The sequence below is a fragment of the Sylvia atricapilla genome, chromosome 7 (genome assembly GCF_009819655.1).
Source record: "Sylvia atricapilla isolate bSylAtr1 chromosome 7, bSylAtr1.pri, whole genome shotgun sequence".
Lineage (NCBI taxonomy): Eukaryota > Metazoa > Chordata > Aves > Passeriformes > Sylviidae > Sylvia > Sylvia atricapilla.
The window spans coordinates 178,625-204,691 of record NC_089146.1 but is presented as its reverse complement, the minus strand read 5'-3'; the positions used below and the strand labels follow the sequence as shown (position 1 = coordinate 204,691).

Below are 26,067 nucleotides of genomic sequence, written 5' to 3'. Positions count from 1 at the left end.
TTCAAGGGGATAAAATACCCATCGAGTCCCATTATAGAGGGTCCCTCCTGCTACGAGGCAGGGGTCTGCAATGGGGCTGAGGATGTGGCAGTGGATGGAAAACTTTCTCCAGCCACCCCACCCATGGGAAGGAGTTGATGCAGCGCAGCGTGACCCTTTCCAGTGAATGCATTGGGTACTAAACCATGGAACTACTTTTTCCATAATTGAGAAGGTGGCAAGGCTGATTGATACCACGAATGCCTTCCCCATATGGGAACATTTGGGAGCTGCAGGCTGGATTTTCATTCTGGGAGAAGTGGCTTCACTGGAATTAGAGGAATCCAGGCTTTGGCTTTCCATGTGACACCAGTATACGTGTACTCTGAACAGCCTGCTGTGATGGTTAAGAAATGTTCATAATTAAGTACTCTTTGCTTCTGCTCCATAAGCAGAATATAACATAATAACCTATGTATTCAAGGTAGATCAGTGCAGTCCTTATCCCAGTGTTTTTTTGGTGCCAAGAGCTTAGTGTTTTCCTTGTTTCTGTATTCCTCTGATTGTCAGGATTCAAATGCATTTGCTGGCTGCACTCTGCCCCACTCCCAACAAATTTCCTGAATAAAGCTGTTGATACAGGGGCTACTTACTTACTCTCATCCTTACTCTCAGGGTGTTCTTTCAATGATTGGTCATTTTAAACAATGTTCTGTGCAGAATCCAGTCTAGAATGTGCTTTTAGGGCATTTTAGACACCTTTCAGTGTCTGTGCTTAGTGGATGCCTTTTGCAAAGTCAGCAGAATTTTGAATGCATTGGGCATTTGAATGTGCTCCTCCCTTGATTTTGCCCTCTGGAGAAATGCCCCAGGATAGAGGAAGCTTTAGCTCATGAGGGCCTTCAGCATTGCATGCGTGTTTTTGGCTGTTTGGGATGTGATGTGTAGCTGCCTGCCTTCCCAAAAGCTGCAACATCATAGAGTCACAGAATGGGTTGGGGTTGGAAGGGCCCTTAAAACTTACTTATTTCACTCCAAACCCCTGCCATGGGCAGGGACACCTTCCACTATCCCAGGCTGCTTCAAGCCCCAGGGTCCAACCTGCCTTGGACACTTCCAGGGATCCAGGGGCAGCCACAGCTTCTCTGGGTGCCCTGTGCCAGGGCGTCCCCACCCTCACAGGGAAGAATTTCTCCCCAGAATCCTATCTAACTGTGCCCTCTTTCAGTGTGAAGCCATTCTCCCCAGTCCTGTCACTCCAGGCCCTTGTCCAAAGTCCCTCTCCAGCTCTTTTGGAGCCCCTTTGGCCCATTAGAGCATCTCCGTGACCTCCTCTGGACTCGCTCCAACAGATCCATGTCCTTCCTGTGCTGGAGACCCCAGAGCTGGGTGCCATACCTCAGGTACAGTCTCACCAGAGCAGAGGGGGGACAATGCCCTCCCTCGACCCTGGAGGATGAGCTGGAAGAGATGGACATAGCAGCTTTTACTTTGACACCTGGCTGCAGCCATCTTCTCTCTCCTAGGCTTGTTTATTGCTCTAATTGCAGGGGCTGCATAAATACCGCTATTCAAACTATGTCTGGAAGGTCTACTAGGTCAGTATCAGAAAGGATTTTGGTCTGCCCCGCTTGGCAAAGCAGGACCCCTGTCCCAGGGCGTGGCTAGAGTGCACCAGGCGAAGAGGTTTCATCTGGAGTCCTGCCAGTGGGACCAGGTGTCATGAGGAATTCCAGAAACAGGGTGCAGCTGCAGAAAACGGGATAGTTCTGAAGCTGAAAAGCAGTGAATGCTGATATCGCTGCTCCCTGCAGGAGCAGTGGCATGCCTAGTGTTATCTGGAGACAGCTGTGTTGTGGCAGGAACCGATCGTATCACACCTTTGGCTAAAATAAGCCAAAGACAGCCAAAACAAGCACAGAGATGTGCAGACACCTCTTCTCGTGAAGTGGTGAGACCTCTCCCCTGGGGTGAGTGGGTGTCCCCATATTCTTCAGAGATCCCTGTCCAGGGATTTGCAGATGTTTCACCCCTTCCTGCTGCCTCCCTCCAGCCTCCCCTAGTGTGTGCAGTCCCGTGGGTCAGCTCTTCCCAGCATTTCCCCCTGACTGCTGCCTGCCAGACCTCCCTGCTCTCCCTCCCCGGCCCTGCTGCAGCAGCAAGGAGGTGTTTGTCCTGTCCCCCAAAAGCACTGAAACTAAAGCTCCTGTCTCCCCATTGCCAGGGCTGATGGGCAAAACAAGCAGTTTGAGTTTGGGAGGTGATGCTGTGCTGACAACTCCCTGGAGCACCCGTGAAAGTGGGAGGTGATAAAGAGCCTCCCTCCTGCTCACTGCCAGACTTCAGCCCAGTTTGGTTTGTTTTCTTTTCTTTTCCTGTCTTTTTGGGTTTTTCGTTTGTTTGGTGTTTTTTGTTTTGTTTTCTTTGTTTTTGATTTAGAGCAGTGAAACTGAGCACAAAATGTATTCCAAACAAACCAACATCTCTATAAAACTGCTTCCTGACGGGGCAGCAAAACCTCCCCGGCACAACAAGGGATACAGGGATCTGAAATACCTACTGGTCATGGCTGAAGCCCATAATTCCCCATATTCCTAACGAGCTGGCGTTTAGGAACACAGTTTATCCATCTCCCGGAGACACTTCCCATCAGAGGCACAGCACAAGAACGTGTGATGCTGGGGCGAAGTGGTGACAATGGTGGCACAAAGAGAGTCCCTGAGTGCTGGCTGTGACACCCGCCAGCTGGCCCTGCATCGAGGCAGAGGAGTTGAACTGACACTAAGAATGGGTTTTTTGCCGGTGACATACTTCAGACCCTGACCAAGCACTTCTGCCAAAGATTTGGACTTTATTGCACTATACCCAGGCCAAGTCCTTTCTGCTAATGTTTTTGCCATGTCTCACCATGGCTTCCTGGTTTGTGTTTTTTTTTTATTTTATTTTGTTTTGGTTTGGTTTTTTTCTGTTTTTCAGTTTGTTTTCCTTCCTCCCCTCCCTTCTGTTATAATTTTGTTCTTGCTTTTCGGTGTGACTTGTTGTACTCTATGACAATAACCTTCTTAGCTCTAATGTCCCTCCTACCCCTCAGCAGTTGACCAAGCTCCACCAGTTGGCTATGCAGCAAACCCCCTTTACTCCCCTTGGACAGACCACCCCCGCTTTCCCTGGTACGTACCCACATGCCCTTTCAAGATATCCTTCTCTTACCTGTAGAGTTTCTCTCTCTTTAAACTCTCTTTGAACTCTTGTTTAATGGAAATGAGCAGGGCAAGTAAGAAGTGGCAATATCCATGGGGAGAGGTTAAGGAGAGGCTTGCCTGATGTTGTGGGGGTTACAGTGCTCAAGGGCAAGCTCTCAGCCTGGGTTTTCCCAACAGAAGCTGTGAGCACCGTCCCTCCCTCCCTTCCACGGAGGAGGCAGCATCCCCTGCCCCGCCTTGCTCCAGATTCTGGCGGGACACCCGTGCTCTCCCGGCGGGACACCTGCGCTTTCCCAGCGGGACACCTGCGCTCTCCCAGAGGGACACCCGCACTCTCCCGGAGGGACAGCCGCGCTTTCCCAGAGGGACAGCCGCGCTCTCCCGACCGGAGTGGCACAGGGGGTCCCAGCAGAGGGCTGCTGCCTCGGGGCGTGGTGCTGAGCCAGGCAGGATGGCATCCCTGCAGTGGGAAAGAGTCGTGGCTGGAGGGGGCTGCACGGACGGGAGGACAGCCGGCCCCGGCGTGGCCCGAGCCTTGTTCTCAAGGCCAGCATGTTTCTGGTGACCTGGGAAGCAGATAGAGCACAGGGATGGAGGTACTTAAAGTACCGCTTGGAAATGACTTTTCTGACACTATGTTCATCATATTTTGAGCTTCCTAGATGAAGTGACATTGCTTATCTCCTCGAAGGCAAAAGCATTAAACCTGTTTCTTCTTTGCTCTTCAGGAGAAAAGCTGCCCTTACATTCCTCCGAAGAAGCTCAAAATCTGATGGGCCAGTCATCAGGTAAAACATAAAGCTAGAGGGAAGTAAGCAGGCTTCGGTTGAACTATATTTCATAAATAGGACTGTGCCATTTTTGTGCTCCGAGAGGAATCACGGAGAAGACAGCAGGTTGTCTTGGTGGGTAGGGAGAGGTTGGGCAGCATCCTTCTCCTTGGTGTGGCATGTAAAGGAAAAGTACCTGTGCTTTGCTGCCTGGTTCTGTAACATTTGTGTATAACTGCCACAGAGCCACAGAATATCCTGAGCTGGAAGGATCAAAGTCCAACCCCTGGCCCTGCACGGACACCCCAATAGTTCCACCCTGTGCATCTCTGAGAGCGTTGTTCAAATGCTCCTCGAGCTGTGGCACCTCGGGGATGTGCCCATTCCCTGGGAGCCTGGGCAGTGCCCAGCACCATCTGGGGGAAGAGCCTTTTCCTGATCTCCAGCCTGACTCTCCCCTGGCACAGCTTCATGCTGTTACCTCAGCTACTGTCCCTGGGCACAGAGAGCAGAGATTGGAAGTGCCCCTCAGGTATGATGAGGTCTCCCTCAATGCTGTTTGCGTAACATTTGCTGTTTGGGAAGGTACCAGAGTCATCACCCTTGTTCCTGCAATTAATTTTGCATAAACTTTGCTCAGAAACAACAGAACAGTGCCTGTGGGAACGGCCACGACATGCGACTCGTAGCCATCTCTGAGCCATTCAGGGTGAGTTGCAATTTTAGTGGGACAGGACCCTGAGGAGCCAAAGCATGGCTGCAGCTTTGGAGAAATTTTGCTCTCAGGTGTCCCACATTCATCCATATGTGAGGAAGAGATTTGTCTTTTGTTTCCTACCATTGCATAGAGGAGCTATGAAGCAGGATGGACCAGACCTGGGGAACACAGCTATCCCATGCGTACCTCAAAGGCTTCGGGACAGCACCTAACTATGAAAGCAAGTGTAGCCCAAGCAAACAGACCCCACAAGACTGCAGAAATACAGATATCATGACACTGACCTGTTCAGCCATGTTTTCTGCATGCCTGCTTTGCCCTTTGCAGTCACCCAAGGCATTAATCCTGCCCTGACACCCTCGTTACAGCCTCAAGGGCTGCTTGTACATACCAGAGAGGGAAGATCTGGAATGATGAAATAAACAGTCTCTAGATTGTGGAGAAGGATATGGCCATTCCTCAAAGGCTTCGTGATGCAGGGATTGTGCAGTGCCACACCAGGTGTCCCAAGGGCTTTCAGTATCATCCATATCATCGGAGTATGGGGTGGAGGATGTTGGCCATGAGTCTGAGAAGCTTAGCTTATATTCCCTAAGATCCCTGGATGCCTCAGTGCTGCCCAGAGCCCTCACTGGTGCTCTGCTCCCTTCAGAAGACATTTTCTGCCATACCCAGGCTGCTGCCGAGCTGAGCCTTGTAACACATGGCCAAGGGAGAGGGACACCCTCACCAGAGGGACATGTCTGTGATAGGTGCAGTCCACTTCACCCCAGACTGTGAGGAGGCTCAGTGTACAGGCCAGTCCAGATGAAGTGTGTGCTGTAAAGTCAACATTGAGCATTGCCTGTGGTGTAATACCTGAGCAGATATTTTGTGCAGGTTTTGGCACTAGTATCCCTGGCAGCAATGAAGGACAGCAGAGGGCTGCCTGCTGGAAGATCTGCATCCTCATTCCCTGCATTTCCTCTCCTCTCTTGTGCTCCCAAGTTAAAAATCTGGGGAGGAAGCCTCCTGCAGGCAGACAGTGAGATGTATCTGGGAAGGCACATTCATGAAAGCACAGGAAGTACAGTGTCACATAATCGTGGAATGGTTTGGGTTGGAAGGGCTCTTAGAGCCCATCTTGTTCCACCCCCCTGCCATGGACAGGGACACCTTCCACTATCCCAAGTTGCTTTAAATCCCATCTACCCTGGCCCTGAACACTTCCAGGGATGGGACAGCCACAGCTTCTCTGGACAACCAGCACCAGGGCCTCCTCACCCTCATTTCCTAGCATCCTAAGATCAGGCATGAGCACATCAGAGATACCCAGAGCTCCTCTTGGTCTGTGTTGAGGCCCTCCATGGAAATATGTGAGGAATTGGGTGCTGCTGCTGTCTTGTTTTGCAGGAGCCTTGCACTTCCAGTCTCCTTGCTCTTTTTCATTCTGCACCTCCTTAACCACCCTCTTTCTGTGGATACAGATCTGACAGTCTCTTCTGCTCTTACTAGCCTTCATCAGTGGTTTATATCATAAGGATAAGGAGGTTTTTTTGCCCTATTACTGCAAATCCCTGTCAGGCACCAGACAGCTTCTTTTTACAGATTTGACACGAGATGTCCATGCTTTGGCGCTGAGGTGATTTAATATGGGAAGCCATGGGAGAGGCAGGCTTTGACCTAGGAGCACTACAGCATGGTGTCCTCTTACCTCTGAGCTGCATTCACAGGGCGTCCTGCTGGCTCCAGCCATTCCCACTGTGGAGGAGAGAGCTCTCCCTGATCCAGGAGAGAGTGGGAGGAAGCAAGCCACTGCCTTTACTCCTCACTGTGTAATTTTGGAGAGAAGAAGGGTCTAAATACTGCTCATCTTGCTTTTCCTTGGGGATAAGAGGGACAACTGGTCTTGGATCCAGCTAGGTTGCATGTCTTAGCAGTCTGGCTCAAATTGAGCATGAGAGCCTGTGGGGCTTAACTTGCAGAGGACTTGTGCCACTGGATCCCTCAGGGACACCAATTTTGGGGCACCAAGCTGCTGTCACACCCCAACGGCTCAATGCTGCTGCATCCAGAGAGGGCTGGAGGGTGCATGAACAGCATTCCTGTGGGGCTGGTAGGTGTCCCTGCCAGCATGCTCTCTGCTGCTGTGTGGGAAGGTGCTTCATCCACCTCTCTTTGCTGATGCTGGAACCTTGCACCTTCCTCTGAAGCCATTCCCAGTGGGAGGATGAAGGGTGAGAAGCGAGGCACTCGTGGGCTGCAGGGAAGGTGACACCCAGCTCCAGCAGAGTCAGGTAGCAACTGTCTTCCTCCTCCTTGTCCCAGAGTGTGTGTTCCCCTTCCCCTCCCAGCCCGGAGCAGGACGCAGCCTTGGCAGTGTTGCAGGAAAGCAGCGGAGCTCCATTGCATTGCCTCTGCCAGCTCTAACCATATTCCCTTGCATCTGCCCAGGTTTGGATGCCAGTCCCCCGGCCAGTACTCATGAACTCACCATTCCCAATGATGTAAGTAAATCCAACTGCTTCCTTGGCATGTCCATGTTTTTGTGTGTATATACGCATACATGTTCATATATACGTACATTTATCTATGTGTAAGCTGCAGCCACTTGGTTTTGTTAAATATATTTAGAGATGCCCCTTCCCCATGTCCCCTCATCCATGTGCAGTCCATTGAGGATCAACCTGCAGCACAAAGCGCCCGTTGGACTTTACCTCATCAGTAGGTTCCCTGGGTACAATCCTTAATGCTCTATTGCCCTTTCCAAGTGAACCCAGTGCTCATGAAATATGCCCAGTTGACAGCACTGGGAACGGGACAGAGCTCCTATGCCAGTCCTGATTAAACTCTTAATTGCTTAATCAGGCCGTGGCAGTTCTGAGATGATATTCCAGCTCAAGGGTAGTGACTGGGTGGGGTGGTGGAGAAGAGGAGGTAAGTAAGGGGCATTTCCGATGCCACAAAGTGCCACACGAGTCTGAAGAACAGTGCATCTCAGTACTGCTGGCAGGCAGCTGTGGGGTCTGATAGGTGGAAGCTTTGTGGTAACATGGGTCCTGGGCTGGGATATTTGCTGGGAGGAGGCTGGAGCCATGCTGGGTGGGCAGGAGGTGGGATGGAGAGCACGACAGAGCCAGTACCTGGATCCATGAGCCTCCCTTGCTTTTGGATTGCCTTCTGTGGATTATGACCCAGTCTGTGCTCAAATCAGGATGAGGGCAAGGGAAGGGATGACATCCAGTCTCTGTTCCCATCTCCATCACTGACAAGCACCTTCAGCCCATCCTCGTCAGGAGTCTCTGGATGGGGTCTGGCAGCTGTTGCTCCTTCTCCCTGCTGTTCACCAGCAGCCAGCAGAGGCAGGAAAGGGCAGCTATCCCAGCTGCAGCTGCCGGGCACCTCTGCCAAGACCTGTCCCTTGAAGAGATGTGGCAAGATCCTGTGAGCACCTGCTGACTGAAACCCTTGGACATGCTTCACCCTGGGCCAAATCACCATGGGAGGGATCTGCAGAGGAGCCAGTGGGGACTGATGCCAGATCTGCTTTGGTCCACTTAGCAGGTACCGCTCTCCAGGAGGCTGCAGGGAGCTCTGCAAGCACTCCTGAGGTTCCAACAGCCATGTCTGCTGCGCATGGAGGACCATAGCAATGAAGACATCTTCAGGAATATAAAGACACCCCTTGCAAAAGGACTCACATGAGAGGAAAGGATGCCAGGAGACATCTCCTCTGAGAACTCAGGAGCGCTCGGAGCATTCGCTTGGCAGAGACCCACCTCTCACTAGACTTGGGAGATATTAGATGTCATCACCTGCATCTTGAAAAGACTCCTCCTTAGCTCTCCCCACTGTTCTTTCAAAGGCTTTTAAGCACCCTCTCAGGAAGCAGGGAGCAGGTCTGGGTTCCTTTAAGAGTCACCAGGCATGTTTTAGTGGTGTAGCTTGGAGTTGTGCTGCAGTGGAAGGATATCTGATGATAGCCATCTTGCTGCTCCTCTAACTGTCGGGAGGAGCTTGAATTGGGTGTAGCTGAGCAGCTGCCTAAATAGTTTGGCTTCCCAGGTGTCTTCAGCAGATTTTCACTTGCTGAAGCATCTCGGAGTTATTTCTGTGCTGTGAAGACTAGGATGGGCTGAACATCCCCCCACAGACCATGGGACAGTGGATACTGTTCCAGTGTATGTTCAGGTCCATAAGGGAGAAACCACCATGGGAGCCCCATGGTCTGACAAAAGGATCAGGGAATATTTGGAGGAGTAATCATCTCTACTTTAACCATGCAGAAATCCAGGAGCTGCCAAGATGAACATCCCATGAATAAAATGCCCTTGAAACCAGCCCAAATGGCCAAAAAGGGTACGCAGAGCACTTCATGCCTGTGTTGGTCAAGCTGGATATCCCCATATGTGTTACCAACCTTTGGAGATGCTGTGAGGGAGATGCACAAATGAAGAAAGACCACTGAAGAAGTTCAAGCCGCTGAGGACCATTGGGGAAATTCAAGCCTCCAGCTGGCTCTGATTTTTTTCACGAGTGTGAAAGATGCATCCACCTTTTATGTGGGTGCCGCAGCTGTATGGTGCTCTCCTGTGCCTGCTGGCAAGCCACTGGATTGCACCAAAAGAGCTGGAGGGGGTAGCAGAGGAACTGAGGTTGTCCTGGTGGGATAGAAGGAATGTGGGATGAGGTCACTGCACCAGCTGATGAGGGGTCTCATGGGGTTGGCCTGTCCCCAGGGAAGGCAGCAGGCTTGTTTCCTTCTAGTAACGTGTCCAAACCACCTTTGGGTTTGCTGCGACTGGCAAGGGGATAAGTGCTTGCAAAACACTGACCATTCATTAAACCATGAAAATTATTACTACTGAATGAAGCCCTCTGAGGTGCTGGGCACCATGTGCAGATAATGGAGATTCTTCCCCACGAGGAGCAGAACAGAGCAGGTATCTGGGTGTGTCCTTGGAGGACTGTGCTCACATGCTGGTAGGATTCACCCCAGGTTGTCCCTCTCCTGTTTTCATGAGCATTAGGGTCACTCTTATCCCAGATGTGCTCGCATCCTGCCAGTGACTGTCAGAGCTGCCGCTTCTCAGACGTTCCCTCCATGCTTTCTTTCCTAGCTAATAGGCTGCATAATTGGACGCCAAGGGACCAAAATCAATGAAATTCGGCAGATGTCGGGAGCGCAGATCAAAATTGCCAACGCCACGGAAGGGTCATCGGAGCGCCAAATTACCATCACAGGAACCCCTGCAAACATCAGCCTTGCGCAGTACCTCATCAACGCCAGGTGAGACCCCCCCCGCCGACCTCCACCACCTCCCACCAGGGCTGATCCTGTCCTGCCAGTGCGCTGGGAGCAACCTCTGCTCCCAGTGCTGTGGGCCAGCGGGGCCTTCCCAAGGCCAGCTGGGATGGATGGTGTCTTGCTGAGACCTCTGAGCAGGGACCAGACATCTCCAGCAGGACATCTTCTCCCAGCTGGCACTTGGGGTGGGGGCCAGGAGCCACCATGCTGCTGGTGGAGTGGCTGCAGGTTGTGCCGGGCACCTGCCCTCCCACCACCCTCCTCAAGGATTTTGCTCGTGGGTGGACAAAGTTGCCACCATCTTTGCCTGTGGAGCAGTTGGGGGACGGGGACAGGAACAGAGCTGAGGCAGTGACAGGGAGGCATCACTTGGGGCCTGCTTGCTGGGATCCCAGCATCCACTTACTGCCTCTTCCACGTGCTTCCAGGCCTCCCAAAGGCTTTCCTCCATTCACTGAATACAGTCCAAAAAATGCAAGACACGGGAACGGCCCGGCTGCTTCCTTTTCATCGTAAGAAGCTTGGCACTGCAGGACTTCACGGGGGCCGAGGGTTCCTGGCACTGCCGCCCGCTGGGCGGAGGCGCAGCCCGTGCCATGAGGGCCAGGGGCTGGTGAGAGCCTGCGAGGGCGGCGTGCAGGGCAGGCAGAGCTCCCTGAGCTGGGGACCTGCTCTGTGCGCGCAGCCAACTGTGTCCAGTGTGCTAACTCAGACCCATTTGCCTGTATCTGTGGACTCCTGGGGAGTGAGTTTAAGGGGATATACAGGATCCTCCTGGTAGCTTTGCAGCCGCGTGGCAGGGCAACTCAAACGGGCCCATCCACCTAGACAGGAGAGATGCCGTGCCAGCCCTGGATGCCCGCGGGAGGCAGGCTGCTGGCAGGGCCCCGAGGACGGGGGCTGCTGGTGGCGACTCTGACATTGTTGGGGTGTGGGCTGGGAGCGCCGGTGAGGTCTGTATGTGCTTTCTCCTCCTTGCACCTAACCCACCCTAGCCCCGATCCGCAGCAGACCCCTGCCATCGCATCCCGCCCTGCTCCCCCGCCGCCCATGGCACCTCTTCCCCTGGGTGAGGGATGGGGTCAAGCCCCCGCCCGCGGACATGGCTGAGTGGCTTCCCTGCAGATCCTTGCCAATCCCTCCCCACCCTCTGAGACGGGAGAGAGAAAGAAAAGAAAAAGAAGCAGCTCCTAGTTGCTGAGAAGGGCTGGCTGAGGTGCCCCCCTGTGCAGAGGTTACCTGGTGGGGCAGCAGGATGGGGCTCTCCTCTCCCATAGTTTACAAACCAGAGCAAAACGAAGCAGCCGGGGGAGCTGGCACAGCTGCCTGTCCCCTGCGGGAGGGATGCTGCTGGAAGAGAAGTTGTTCTCTGGGATGAGCCCTGCCAGAGCCTCTGGTGGGTGACACCCCTGCCACGACACGGTGATAGTAAAGGGCACCACCTGGCCGCAGCAAGGAGAGGGGAAGGCAGCCAGCCTGGCTGGCTGTGTGCTCCAGGCCCCCGTGCCCTCCACGGGGGACCCCCGGCCCGTCCAGTGATGCTCCGTCTGTGCGGGGTCTTGGCAAGAAGAGGAGCGCTGCCCGCAGGGTCTTCATTTTCTTTTCTGCTCCGGTGATTAAGCGCTTGTTTTTTGTCTCCCCCCCACCCCTCTCTCTGCCCCTGTCTATTCTAGGCTGACGTCTGAGGTCACTGGAATGGGCGCACTCTAATTTCCAACCCACCATCCTCCACTCCGCACCACCCGACCCTCTCCAGCCTCCGGCACTCCACCCAGCCTGTACTGCCTGTACAGACATTTACCGTCTTCCCTTTGCTTCCACAGATACTCTTTTCTTTACTAACAAATATATATATATATATATATAAACACGCCCGCGCATATGCACACAGTGGAACGTTTCTTTACAAGCTCTTTACTCTGTGCTCCCGAGGCTGCTCCCAAACTCTTTGGTTATGGTCCTTGTTTTCAGCATTATGGTGTTAATTCTTCATCTGCTTTTTGGGGACGAGGGAGGAGGGAGGGGGGTGTTTGTTTCTTTCTCTCACTGGCGAGACTTCAAGAGCTGGCGGGGTCTCTTGTGTCAGTCTAGCGTAGCTACCTACACATTTGAGTTGACATTGGCGGTACTTTCTGTAGCCTATGGACATACGTGATGCCACCCAGAGCTGTGCGTACTTCAGATGACTTAACTTTCCTCACCCTCCTTCCTCTGGTGCTCCCCCTTGCTTGTCCTGGCTCACCTTCACCACCTCACGCCCCTGCCCTCAGGGTAAGGGCATACTTTTCACCCGCTGTTATTTGGGAAGCAGAAGCCAAATATGGGTTCAACCCGCAGGCTTCTCTTTTGGAACATGGCATGGTCCAGACAAGCCCTTTTTCCTACTAAACTAAGGGAATCACACACACACACACACATTTATACACGAATGCTCTTTTTTTTTTTAACTAATGGGCACCTGGAAGTAGGAAGGACTCAGCTGTATGGGATTCACACCCCCAGGGGCCTTTGAAAGCACTCTTGGCAATCCCCCACGAGCAAAACCTTTGGATGATAGCTCAGGAAGCTCTGTGAGCAGGCTGTATTTGTCACTGTTTATGTTCAATAAATGTCTGTGCAGCTCTGGTACCGATGGGCTCCGACTGTTCTTCTCCTGGGTCGCCCTGACAATGCCAGCCCCGTCCTTCCTTCTGCATCTTTCCACACCTTTTTAGTTGCTTGGAGGGAAGGTGGGAGTTGTATGCAAGAGTTCTCAGTTTTTAAATTATTATCATTATTGTTACTATTATTATTTGTCATCACCATCATAAATTTTGTTTGTTTCATTTTTTTTAGATAAGGTCCCCATGACCAATGCACTTCCTGAGTGATTCCATGCTTTCTGTTTTTCCTTTTTTTCCAAAGGGAGAATATTTGGCTTGCATAATCCTTTGGTTTTCCCTGGGATTAATTTAAAGGTTACAGTGTGACAAGCTCCATTTCTCACTGCCCCCTTGTCTGGACGGATCTGCCATGTCTGTATCCTACACCCTTCCTCAAGACCCTCTCTGCCCAGCCCTGCCTTCTGCTTCCAGGATTTTCTTCTCTCTCCTACCTCTCCAACAGGAAAACATATGTTTCCCATCTGTTAATTCCTGACTGTCCCTTTTCCCAGATTGCAGATGAGGGGACCATGGTACACCATGTCCCCAGACAGCTGCAGCAGCCACACAGTACATTTTTGCAGTGTACCACATGAGAAATACGTTGTTTTTCCAGGTGAACCCCAAGACTTCCTGGTCTTTTCCTCTCTTTGACCCTCAGTACCAGCACTGACAGCTGGTACACTGGCAGTACCACTGACAGCTTCCCACCCTTCTCCTGCCAGGATCCTAGGTCAGGGATCCCAGGTGATGCTACTGCATTGTTGGAGCCAGGAAGGGGCAGGAGGCTGTGGGCTCCAGCAGGGAGCTGGTGGGGATGAAAGCCCAGCCCAGGAGCCCAGAAAGGTGGAGGTGGTGCCACTCAGCATCAAGGTTTGCTCTGCCCAGTTGTCCCAAAACCTGAGCATGCTCAGCTCTGCAGAGCATTCCAATCTTCTGTGGTTGAAGGTGCTCCCAGATCCTCCATAGGGTGCTTTGCTGCCTGTCTCCAGCCCCATGCCCTTCTCTCCCTGGCACTTTGGGTTCAGCTGTGCCTTTTGGGTGGCCCAGCAGCCACACAGGCTCAAGAGCATCTCCTGGATCCAGAGGATCCACCATGCATCCAGAGGAGCACGGGTGCTGTGGGGAGTGCTGACGGGCTCAGATGGAGCTGGCAGCCTTTCCTGGCACCTCCCCTTGTGTATTTCTGCTGATGCTGAGGATGGAGGGAGGCAGGCACCAAATGAGGCCTCCTCCAAGTCACTGACTGGCCAGCAAAGCATAGAACCACCTGCCAAGGTGGCGAGTCAGCTGTGGGCAAGGGGCACTCCTCATCTTCTCCTGTTCCTCACTCTGTTTTAGACGAAGTGTTTTTTCTGTTGGAAGAATGAAATATCTGTGTCTGAGACCCAGTGAAAATAACCACCCCGGTGCCCTGGGGTGTGAGCCATGACAAAAGCTCCACATCCCACTGCCAGCACCCTCTATGGCAGCCTGGGGTGCTGCATCCTCGGAGAGGAATGTTACATGGAGGAAGCCAGCCCATCCTGCCATTCTCAGCTCTTCGTGGGGCTGCACAAAAGCTGGAGCACAAGAAGAGTTTCTTCGCGAGGTGACGGAGGCACAGCAGCAGCAGAATCACAGAGTTGACCAAGACTGAGAAATCCATCTCAGGCCAACAGGGTTGTGGGATTCGGATACCTGGGGAAGGCTGGGGAGTGTGCCAGCATCCTGGACACGGAAACGTCTTTGTACAGTGCCTGCAGGTCACAGCTGCCCTGAATTCCTCTGCTCCCTGTGCCATTCCCCACCTCCACTGAGGCAGCCCTGCCCAAAATAGCAAATGCCAGATTGTGTCTGCCAGATGCAGCTGAGCTCCGAGGCTGCTGGAGAGGGGGAGCAGACTGCAGCAATACCTCTGCACCCATCCCCATGCCAGCAAACTCACTGATAACACCTCCCTCTGGGTACTATCTCCATCCCCGCCTGTGCCAGGCAACCATCACCCAGCCAGGCTGTGGAAAAGCCACCCCAGGAATTGATGGTGAGGGAGAAGAGGCTGGATATGAGTGTTGGCTCTGGCATCAGGCAGGTGTCTGAGACATCGTGTCAAGGCTTCTGCTGCCACAAGGGTCTGTGCTCATGGGAGTGTTCCAGGGAGTGCTGGATGTGGCCACAGGGGAACAAAGGCTGGTCCAAGCAGTAGCGGTCACCTGGGTCACCTCACAGGAGCACTGCACAGTCATGGAATCACAGAATGTCCTCAGCTGGAAGGGATCCACAAGGATTATCAAGTCCAGTTCCTGATCCTGCAGAGGGCAACCTGAAGCATCCCTCCTTCTGGCATTGCCTTTGACTTCACAACTTTTCTTTGGGGGGTCACATTGCCAAGGTTATTTTGCAAATTTAAAAAGGAAAACAAACCCAAGAAAACACCTGCAGTGTTATGTGGGAATCAGCTTATCCATCATCATCTGGGCTTGAGCGAGGTTTGGAGAAAGGTGTTGAAACCATTGCAGCATCTCCTGGGAGCACGTTGATGACACCAAGGATAACAACAAAATCACAAGGAACGTATCAAACTCAGCTTTGATTTCTTTGGGATGACTCAAAAGGAGATTTGCCATTTTCTTTGGAAGGAGCCTCAGTGTATTGCTTTGATTTGTGATAGGTCTTGGGTTTCCATTTGGGATTAACTTAAAAATACTGTGGTGATGCATCCACAGCCATGCCACTGGGAAAAATCTCTAATATACTGGAGTGAATATTCAGTACAAGGTGAATGTTAATCCCAGTTAATCAACAGAATAGCTTTAATACATTGGTTTTCTCTCCCAAAACTATCCAGCCAGAATGGTTCAACGTTTCTGGAAGCAACCAACTCAGTCAATCTCTTTAGGGATGAGTTATTTACGGAGGATATTTTGACTTTGACTGGAAAGTATTGGTCCAATGCCTCCCCCTGCCCCTGGAGTGTTGGGGTCTCCATCAGAGGGGCCAGTTGATGTTGATGCTCAGCCCCTTGGCCTCAGCTGAAGGTCCTCACTCCCCCTGCATATCCTTGTCGTGCTCCCAAAATTGTTTGGAGTACTGTTTTGTACTTTTTTCCCCCGCCTAGACTGTATTTGCAAATCTAGTACAAAATAAGGCTGAAAAAAAATAGACCATTTCCCCTAAGGGAAAGTGACTTTCACCGGGGAGACTCTTTAAATTTCATAGTCTCTTTGAGCTGTCATTCCGGCGATTGTTATTGTATCCATGCTAGTCACTTTTAATTATGCTAATTCCCGGTTTATGCTCCATTAGCAAGGGTAATTTCCTGCCTCTGCCCGCACCGGAGGTAGAGTTTCTGCGTGGTGTGGCAGGGATGAACGCTCCATCCCGTTTTCTCCTTGGCCACAGCGATGGAAGGCATTGCCCCTGGCCGTGCCTGGCTGCAGTCCCCGGGGCCGTACCCGGTCCTCAGCCCTGGGCTGGTCACTAGATGTCCCCATTGCCCAGCTTTTCGTGGGCGCATCCACAGCCGCGCCGGGATGTGAGCGGCACTGCGATGTCTGCTTCTTCCAGCCGCTGCTCCGATGCGTGCAGAGGATACCCCGCGCTGCTGGAAAGGCTTCTGTGTGTGTGTGTGTCCCTGACACTGGTGACACACAGGGCAGTGACATCTCGCGGGCGGGTGGCTCGCACCGTGTCCCTCTGCAGAGGTGGTCCCATCGGTGCTGGGACCTTCATGGAGCCGGCCCACATGACCAAGGACGTGTGGCCAGCATCTCCTTGGCCATGGGCGGCACAAGCCACCCCCTTATGCCGGCCCGAGCCCACTCGGGCTGGCAGAAGGACAAGGTTTTGCTGGAGAAGCCCCAGGGGCCTCCATCCCTGTGGTCCCCAGGGAGGCATTCCCAAGCTGGCTGCTCTGTGCCTTGGCTGGCAGCAGAAGCTGCTGGAATGACTTGCAGAAAGGTCATAGTCTCCGTGTAATACCCCTGCTCCCGTGCTGGATGTTGCAGGGAGCTGGGGCTCTGCTGAGAGGGATATTTTTGCTTTCCCTTCAAAAGGAATGCAGCTGCACATCCTGATCTGTTGTGCAGCGAGCCCCAGGCCCCTGTCCAAAGGGTAACGTGGCAGTGACTTTAAGGAAGTACTGAATGTACCAGATGTGCAACTCCCTCCACTCCAGATGTGCGGTCCCCCTCCCACTCTGCCCCAGCACCCTTGTCCTGCAAAGAGGAAGATGAGACTCCAGATTGCTCCAAAAGCGTCCCACCGACCAAACACAGCCAAATGCAAAGCCAGACTGGCTCTGGATTCCCACACTTGTGTTTAGGCAGTTTAACTGCAGTCACGTCTCTTCCCAGAAATGATGATCAAGTCCACTCTGCACACGGGGAACAAAACCAGCCAGGGGATGGGGATGAGGATGGAGCCGTGGGAGAAGGCTTTGGGTGTGGCTGATTTAGGACACACGTGCTGTTTCCAGTAGAAACTGCTTTGATCTTGACAGTATAGGTTGGGATGTGCGTGAGGACTGGAATGTTTGGAGCACACTTGGAGTGCTGTGTCCTGGTTCCTGGCAGGCAGTGTCACTATTTGTCCTTGGAGAAAGCCTGTGTCTGAGGGCATTTGTGTCTGGGTTGAATGGGATGAGTGGCGCTTGGCTCAGGAGCTTCTCCAGGTTTTGTTGTGTCCAATGGGACCGAGTGGCACAGGATGCCCCACAGGCGCATGGGCACAGCGCAGATGTGAGATGCTCTGTGGCAGCGTGGGCACAGTGGTGATGGGCCAGCAGCAAGCTGGGAGCATGGCCAGGCACACAGAGCACTGAGGGATGGGGCGGCATCTCTCCTGAATTAAGGATTGCGTGCACAGCTTGGGGTCAAACCACAACAGGTATCCAACAGGATTTTCCCGTGCAAACGGGAGCAAGCCATGATGTGCTCACCCAGAAGCAGTCACTTAGGGGTTTGGAGAATTTTTTGGTAGGAGGACGTTGCAGTGATGTAACTTGAGGCTGCTGCTGCAGCTGCTGGTGCGGTTTTCCCAAGGGACGCTGCTCTGTGCTACCAAGCATGTAGCCACACTCCCACATCTCTTACAGGAGTGCTGCAGAGGAACTGTCAGTAAAAAAGCCAGTTAAAAATGCAAACACAGAAAAATCTCCAGCTCTGTGCTTAAAACAAATTTTCAGTTGCAGACTAAAATTTATTCTTTCTGCAAGTAGACCTGCTCTTCACATATTTTGGGCTGAAATGTGATTTCCAGCGGCACAGGGTGGTGCAGTGCAGAGCCAGGCAGAGGATGTGTGCCTTTCCCAGTGCTCCTCTCCCAGCTGCCCGTCACCCCTAGCACAGCAGTGCCCTTGCTCGTCTTGCTGATGGGGTACCAGCAGAACCAGCTCTCAACAGTCACCATCCCTGTAGACATGGGTTTGTAGGGCAGAGAAAGGGCAGATCCTCAGCCCGGAAACAGCCTTAGTGTGTTCAGATGGCTTCTTTGAAGCTCCCAAAAAACTGCTCTCAGCCCTCAATGAGAGCCCATGAGGCAAATGCGGCATGCTGGGCAACCACTTGGGCTCACCTGGCAGCCCAGCTCGTGCTGGATGTGCTTGGTGTGAGCTCCCATGAAAAAAAAAAAAGGGAGGTTTGTTGTGATGTAGCAGAGCTCCTCCAGCTTGGCATTTTGGAGCGTGGGTGATTTCGGCATCGTGCTGGAGAATTGCTCAGGGTGTTGAAGCAGCCTCACCCTCATGTGGCCTGAGAGGCCAGAAGGCAGCCGTACCAGAGCCTTGGCTGAGCCCTAACCATCTCCCTTGCTTGCCCCCCAGCTCTGCAGACCTTGACCCCCATGGGAGGAACACCTTCACCGCCTGACCTGATGCCAGTGGCTGATGCTTGAGCCCCCTCCGAAGACGCTGCCGGCTTCCCGCGAGCTTCTCCCGCTCCTTCGTGGTGCCCTTGGGCTGCTGCCCGAGCCCCCTGCCCATGGTTGCCCAGCGCTCGCTCCCTTGGCCAGGGCAGCAGCAGGCTCGGGGGCCTGGGGCAGCAGCTCTCAGGAGGACAGCAGCTTGCAGCCAGCGTCCAGCGGCTCCCACCGCCCCTCTCTGCGCTTCCTCATCGCCCCTCACACCCCTGCCACTCTGCGATGTATTTCGTGGCTTATCCGTGTCATTGCAATAAAGTTATTGTTGCTCGAGGCTTCCTCCGTGGTGCGCGGGATGAGGCTGGGGAGTTGTGGTTTGGGCAGTGGGGGACTCACGGGGAGAGGGGTGGGGTGTTGGGGTGCCCCCGTAGCTCAAAAGCCTCAGGGCCCTCCGAATTGTTAATGGGGAAACTGAGCCTGTGGAGCAAACCATGGTTCGGAAAATGGGCCACAGAGCCCTGGCTCCACTCAGCATCAGGAAATGATCCCACATGGGAGCAGAGCTGCCAGGAGGGAGGGGGGAACGAGACAGGGGGAGCACTGCAAAGAGAATCCAGAGCGTTCCTGAAAGGCGGCGACAACTGGGATTCATTATCCATCGGGAGACGTGTTTATAGCAAGCGTGAGTCACTGCCGGGCCCCAGGATCAGCCCAGCACTCCGGGGGCTGCCAGCAGTCCGGATGAGATACAGGCTCCCCATCCAGCCCCATGCAATGCCAGCTCTCAAACACGCCCCACCAGCCCACCACGTGCCACCCCTGCTGGACTTTGGAGCAGCCAAGGTGCTATTTTTGGACACATTGGGACATAGGTTTTTTCCTGGGATGCTTCCTTTCTACTCAAGAAGAGAAACCAGAGCACTGCCCCAACTCTGCATGTTGTCCTGGTGTAACGAGGGTCTCCATCTCCAGCCCATCCAGCCCTGGGCTTGACGTACATCCAGAAGAGGCCAGCACTGACTGCCCAGACCTCTGTGCTATGTGGAAGCAAAGGCAAAAAAAGCTGTATTAACATTCTTTCTCCATCTGGAATTATATTTTCTGAGTGCACCTCATCCCTGCTCCCGTTTGGCCCTGCGAAGGGGCTGTGGGCAGGCAGGCAGGGTAGTTCACCCTTCTCTACACTCTTGCTCAACCCCAGGGAGCAGCAGCCCAAATCTCTGTGGAACCTGGAAGACATTCTCCCCTTGTTTGTGCCACGCCTGACATGCCCCTGGCTGGGGTGCCCAGCCCTGCTCCCTGACAAGCCACAAAGCAAACCGCAATATTCAGCTGCAGGTCTGGCACCCACTTTTGACTAAACCCCAGGTTTTCTGGGTTTCTCCTGCCCAGGAGTTGGTTGAATGCTTACACTTGGGGAAAAGCCCCTGTTGCTGTTCCCATCCCATTCTCAGAGCTGCAGTGCCATGGAGACCACCCCAAAGTGGGATATCACCGATTGAGAGCAATGCTCTGGGAGACATGGCTCAGGACTCTTTTCCCACCTCCCTGCAAAAGCCTTGGGCTTGAAGCACCTTCTGTGGCCTTTGCTGAGCTGGGAGACGTTCCCAGAGCCGGAGCCAGCCCCGGGTGGGAGCAGCCCTGGGGAAGGTGGCTGTGTGTGCAAACACCCCCAAAGGTTATTATGTCTGCTTGAATCCCTGCCTAGGCTGGAGAGGTGGGATGCAGAGGGATGTGAACCACCTACATGCACTGGCTTAACCTCTGCAGGACTCATCAGCTACAAGAGGAAGCTTCTGTGTCCCACTGAAGGCATTAAAGGGTGCAGAGGCCCCACAGCCCTGTCCATTGCATCCAGCCCTTAGTGCTGGCTGCAGCTCCATGGCTTCCACTTGAGACGGTGCGTGTTTGGAGATTAAAACAGCCTGTTTACCTTTGGCTGTGCCTCTAAAAAATATTGAAGTTGTGGGAGAGAGATGCTTATCTTTACACCCTGCTGGGATTCCCCTGGCTGCAGCTTGTGCTGGGATCTGCTGCATGGAGCAGAGGAAATAGGGCTGAGGAGAGCAATCCTAGAATCACATGGTGGTTTGGATTAGAAGGGACCTTAAAGATCATCTCATTCCACCTCCCTGCCACGGGCAGGGACACCTTCTACCATTCCAGGGTGCTCTATGCCCCATCCAGCCAGCCCTTGGACCCTTCCAGGGATCCACGAGCAGTCACAGCTTCTTTGGGCAACCTATGCCAGGGCCTCACCACCCTCACAGGGAAGGATTCCTTCCATATATCCAACAAAAACCTACTTTCAGTGTAAAGCCATTCCACATTCTCCGTGGCTGGATGGTTTGCTTTTGCTCCTCATTGTCTCTGAAAGATCCAAGGAAGAAGATGCTTGGCATTGCTTGGAGTGGGTTGGGAAGGCATTCTTGCCAGGAAGGGTGGCTGACTTGTTTCACCCCTCTTAGGAAAAAGCTGCAGCTGGATCTGGTGTGGAGGGAGCTGGGCTGCGTGCCTTGCTGCATCCCAGCACTGCTCTTGAAGGGCGCAGCCACACCCAGAGCTTGGGCAGCTGCTTGGGTGATAAAAATTACAAGTATGAACAATGCATGCTTAATAAAATGGGAACAGAAACAGCCTGGGAAAGGCTACTGGGAGCCTCTGGGGGTTTGATAGACACTGCAAGCTCCTGGGCTGGGGTGGATCATCCCTGTGGAAAACTATGGAAAGAATAGGGCTGGCTCTGTGCTGCAGTGTGCCAGGAAGCCAGCTGAGATATGCAGAGGGCAGCCAACAAGGAAGATGCTTTCTCTGTCCTTCCCAAGGCTTTGGGGTTCGATGCCTGAATGCACATGGATGCAGAGATGGGGGCTGCAATCCACGGCAGGGGAAAAGCAGGTTTTCAACCCGTGTGGCTCATCCCATCATGGTTTGTTAATGCCGGCTGGGCTCTGGGAGTGTGGGGCTGGGTGGAACCAGCACTTGCAGTCCCACCAGCTGGAGACAGGGCTGTGTCTGGCGGCTGCTCGGCTGTTCCTAGAGGGCCTGGGGCCTCTCCTTCCCCAGGGAACATGTGCCCAGCCTGGCAGGCACACTCTGCTCCCTGGGAATTGCCCAAGACACGCCTGTTATCAAAGAAGAATGGAAAATATTCCCTGCTCAGCTGCTGGTGGGGTTAGTGCGTGTTTTTCCACCCATTTTTCCTGGATGTGCTCTACAGGAGGGGGTTTCTCTGTCCCCTGTCCCTCCAGTGATGTCCTCAGGGTTGAAGGTGGCATGTCCCAGGGTGCTGCCTTTTCTCCAAGAACAAGAAGACAGTGCAGAGGTGCTGATCTTTCTGTTTTGAGCCAGTTCTGTTCCCAAACGGTGATGCTCTCAACTCCCCAGACCCCATGCTTTGGGCTGTTTCTATTCACTGAGTGTAAAATGGAGGCAGCGGGGGAGCCCTGGAAGTGAATTTTGCTGCCCACGTTCAAGCCTCCACTGTGGGACAGAGGAAGAGAGTGAGACTCTTTCACCGTGGGGCATCCCAAATGTGTGATGTCCTGGCATCCCATGGCTCCCCTGTAGGTCGTGGTCCCAAGGGTCCCTGCAAGCACTGGGGTGGCCCAGGAAAACGATCCTGAAAGCGTTACCTCCTCTCCTCCAGCTCCCACATTGTATCTGCAACTTCCTCTCTCATTCAACCCTCTCATCTTCCCTAAGAAGCTGAGCCAAGCTTTCCCACAGACCCAGACAGCTATTAAGGAAATATGATTACCAGATGGTTTGGTTTTCTCCATAAGAACAGAGGCCAGAATGAAGTAATGGGGAAAACATTAACCCAAGCATGCACCATCCCAGGTATGGGGACGTGGATTTGCTCCTGGAGAGGCGCTGTGTCCTGGCTGTGCCAGCATGGAAGGGGTCTGCTGAGTGGGCTGGAGGGACACTCACACCCTGTGTATGCTGGATGGACGGGATCTGGAAATCCCTGCTGGAGTGGTGGTGACTCCCTGAGATGGCTTGGGAAGGGAAGAGTGTAGCCCCAAATGGTGCTGGAAAGGGAGGGAAGCTCCCCGCACCGGTTTGGACCCAACTGGCAAACAGCACAGCAGGAGAGTTGGTGCCAGGTCAGCGGTTCAGAGAAGCACCGAGTCTCAAGTGGGCTGCGTCTTCAGGGGGGGGCTTCGAGCCCTTGGCAAGGAAAGGGTCTCAAGGGGCCACTTCGTAGGACTGTCAAGGGATTTGGGAGATGGGTTATCTCCTCCACTGGGTGTTTTTGCAGGTGGGTGGATGCCAGACCCCGTTTTGGTGCTGCCTAGGCTTGCTCTGCCATGGTGAGATCCTCCCACGGCACCTTTGGGAGAGGGGATGTTTTCCTGCTCAGAGGAGTTTTTCCACTGCCTTCTCCTGCAGACATACACTGTGGGAAGCTGAATTATCATGTGCATAAGCACCACAAGCCACATTCTTTGTGGTGGGGTTTGTGGTTGGTACAGTGCTGGGCACACAGCACAGCTGCTCCCGTGGCACAGGACTGAGCACGGAGATGGGAGGGTACACTGCAATGGGACAGACGCCTTGGGGACCTACAGCCAGTCTGGGGAGCTGCAGCCCCTGGTAACTAAACACATGGAAACATTCACCATCCCAAACTTTTCCATCACTGCTGCCCACGTTCCCAGCAGTGGGGGGTAGGTGACAAAGATGACTCAGGCAGCTGGCAGGGCACGGTGTGCTTTGTGTAGTTACAACCAGGGAAATTTCGATGTTCTATAACTGAGGCATCTCCCAGCACCATCTGAGGGGACGAAGTAGCCCCAGCTGCAACTTGGCACTCAGTCCTTCCCTGCTTTCCAAAGCACCCTTTGGTTCTATACGTACTGGTGTGCTCAATCCTGTTTTTTCACATGGGAATTATTTTCTGCTCCTTTCCATGTTTCCTATGGAAGCACAATTTTTTCCATTTCCAAGTGGATCTGATCAAAGAGAAGAAAAGGTTACATGGAAGAGTTAATATCAGAAAAAGAAAGCAAACTCATTCTTTTCTCAATCTCTGGAAGGAGAAAAAGCAAAAATTTTGTCCCAAGTGCACTTTTTTTTTCAGCACCCAGTTTGGTCTGGAATTGGACTGAAAGTTCAGTGCAGTGCTGTGGTCTGGAACTGGGGAAGGGGAACACCCATTCCCTGGGGCACTTAGGCAGCCCGGAGGGGCTTCCCTTGCCCATCTTCATGGCACTCCAGAGGAAGGCTGATATATAGAAGGGGTCCCCTGCTCCTTGTCAAGGGGGACAGAGCCATAGGGTTTCATTTCCCTGGCCTCATCTGAAGAGAAGGGGAATGGAGACATCCTACACAGGCATGTGTTGTTGGATTTGGAGACGCAGTGGCATGCTGCTAGGCCCAGTGACTTGGGAGTGGAATTTTTTCCTGCAAAACTAGCCCACACTCTTCCAAGGAAACGGCTATTCGCTGTCCTGGGGACACTGCTGGCTGTTTGCCATGGTTTAGCACCACAGACCTGAAAAAGACAATGATTTAAAATTCTTTGGAAGCCGCACACTGCTCCAGTCCAGCGATCCCATCAGATGCTCCTGGGACATCGTCCGTGAGGACAGCCCTGGGGGGCCAGGCTGGGTTCCAGCCATGGACTGGTGTCCCCAGTGGGGTGGGAGGAGCTCCCTGGGGCACACAGGGTCTGACAGGCTGCAGCTGCTCTGGGCCTTGGACAGTCAGCAGGCGCCTTGCACAGGCCATACCACGATGATTGAGTCTTTGCTGACGCAGCCAGCTGGCCTCCAGCTTGCTCCAGCTCTGCAGAGCTGCTCCCGAGAACAGTTTGCTTTTCCCTGCTTGCAGAGAGGGGGAGGCCAGCTTCTCTTCTGCTTGGGATAATCCTCTGCGAGGGAAAGGGAGGGAGGAAGGGAGAAAGAAAGAGGAAATTACTCTGCTGAGATGATGCACGAAGACAGGTCCCTTCCAGGCAACCCCTTTCTGGGAGCTGCTGGCTGGTTTTCAAAATCCTAGGAGAGGTCCCTTGTGGCAGCCTGAGGACGTGTGTTGGGAAGCCAGATCAGGTCTGATCCTCATGAACTGTCAGGCAGCAGGACTTGTCCCTGGGCGTGCTTGCTCTCTGGAAGAGCACCTTCAGTAGGTTTGAGATGTTGTGGAAATTTGCCTTGTGGTGCCCTCCTCTCCTGATGCTGCCTGTGCAGCCCAGCAAAGCCCACACACCTCAGTGCCTGGGCAGCTGGTTGGACTTGAGCATCCTTGATGGTCCCTTCCAAGTCAGCTTATTCTCTAAATTCATCTCGGAGTGAAAAAACGGTGCCTGAAGATTTTTGGGTTCATGAGGTTTCAGTTCAGCGCAGTCTGCAGATTATTTCCCACTGGTTTTGGATGCTGTTTGTCCAAAGAGTCATTATTTGATGTATCTGCCTGTGTAGAGTGGGCAGGCTCCTCCACTGTTTTAACTTGTCATCAGTGGTTCTTCTGAGGTGTCTCAGCTTGGGACACCTCTGACACCCAAACCTGCAACGTTTCCTCCTGGCCATCCCCACAAAGATGCTGTCAGATGACAGGCAGAGTGACAGAGCTGGCCTGAGGGACCCTGCATGATCCCTCCGTGCGGCAGGTCTCCTGCTGCCTTCATGCCACCAGCCTGTGTTGCAAACAGTTTGTGCAAGCTGGGTTTGTGCTGTTGACTCCTTGCTCTTTGGAGCCATCAACGTTTTATTTAATGACAGCTTTTGGTGCCCTCCTGTGCTTTTGGGAGCAAGTTACAGTTCCGGCTGTACTGGGGTCAGCCCTCAGTAGTTCACCTTTTGCCACTCCCCTCCATAGCAATTGATGCTCCCACTATGATGGGGGGGTTTGGCAGGGCCTGGGACTTCTCCAGGACTGTCTCCAGCTCTGACCATAAAGAGCAGATAGTCAGTACCACCTTGGGGTGCCTTGCTGTAGAGGTCCTCAGGCTCTTCTGCCACCTTACGGAGTGGGAAGGTGCTCATCTCCAGATATCCCTAAGGGCTTGTGCTCCTACTTCTCTTCCTCCTGGCCTTGACAACTTTGACCCTGTTCCCAGCTCCCCGCCCTGAGCATGGCCCTGGGGAGAAGCGTTGTTCCCAATCTGGGGTGACCCTGTGGGTTTCTCCTCAGGAACAAGCCTCTCCTCTTCCTGACTGGCATGAGCAGAAAGCCCTGAAAGTCAAGGAAGAAAGTGCTTCTCCAAAAATACTGTGCCTTCATGGTGCCCCCACGCCTGGGATAACTTCAGCTGTGCCGTGTGCTGGGGGCTCCCCTGGCAGAACCCAGACCAGCTCTCGTGCAAATTGGGATGTGATGGGAATGCCTGTGCCCCTGGCACGGCTTTCTTGGCCCAGGATCTGAGAGGAAAGTGCTGGCAGGTGCCCCAAAACCCCCTGCCCCAGCGAGCAGTTAAGCCCCAAGGCTGGGCACTGCCTGCTCCAGGGCTCCCTGCAAGGCTTGTGGAGGTCCCAGGCACTGGTGGCTGGGCTGCCATCGCAGGTACAGTGACATCCATACAAAGGGTAAGGAGAAATACTTCCTAAGTTTGACTCATAGCTGACACCCCCTGATCCCTCCCTCCGTCCTCAGGCTGGAGAAGTCTCCTCCTTACCCTTACCCTCCT

At 53.4% G+C, this 26,067-nt stretch overlaps 1 protein-coding gene across 20 annotated transcripts in view; it reads left to right on the top strand.

Annotated features, from left to right (window-relative positions):
* PCBP3 (poly(rC) binding protein 3) overlaps nt 1-18,767 on the top strand; it is a 51,768-nt gene extending 33,001 nt beyond the window's left edge. For 6 of the 20 annotated variants that reach the window (XM_066322324.1, XM_066322340.1, XM_066322332.1 and 3 more), the window contains 5 exons: nt 3,071-3,149; nt 3,911-3,970; nt 7,104-7,156; nt 9,770-9,939; nt 18,400-18,767. In XM_066322324.1, the coding sequence (XP_066178421.1) occupies nt 3,071-3,149; nt 3,911-3,970; nt 7,104-7,156; nt 9,770-9,939; nt 18,400-18,445 (408 nt within the window). In that variant the 3' untranslated portion in view covers nt 18,446-18,767. Of the gene's footprint in view, nt 1-3,070; nt 3,150-3,910; nt 3,971-7,103; nt 7,157-9,769; nt 9,940-11,630; nt 12,586-18,399 lie in introns of those variants that run through there. The other 14 variants (XM_066322341.1, XM_066322333.1, XM_066322327.1 and 11 more) reach the window with 8 other exon arrangements.
* Nucleotides 18,768-26,067: the final 7,300 nt, after the last annotated feature.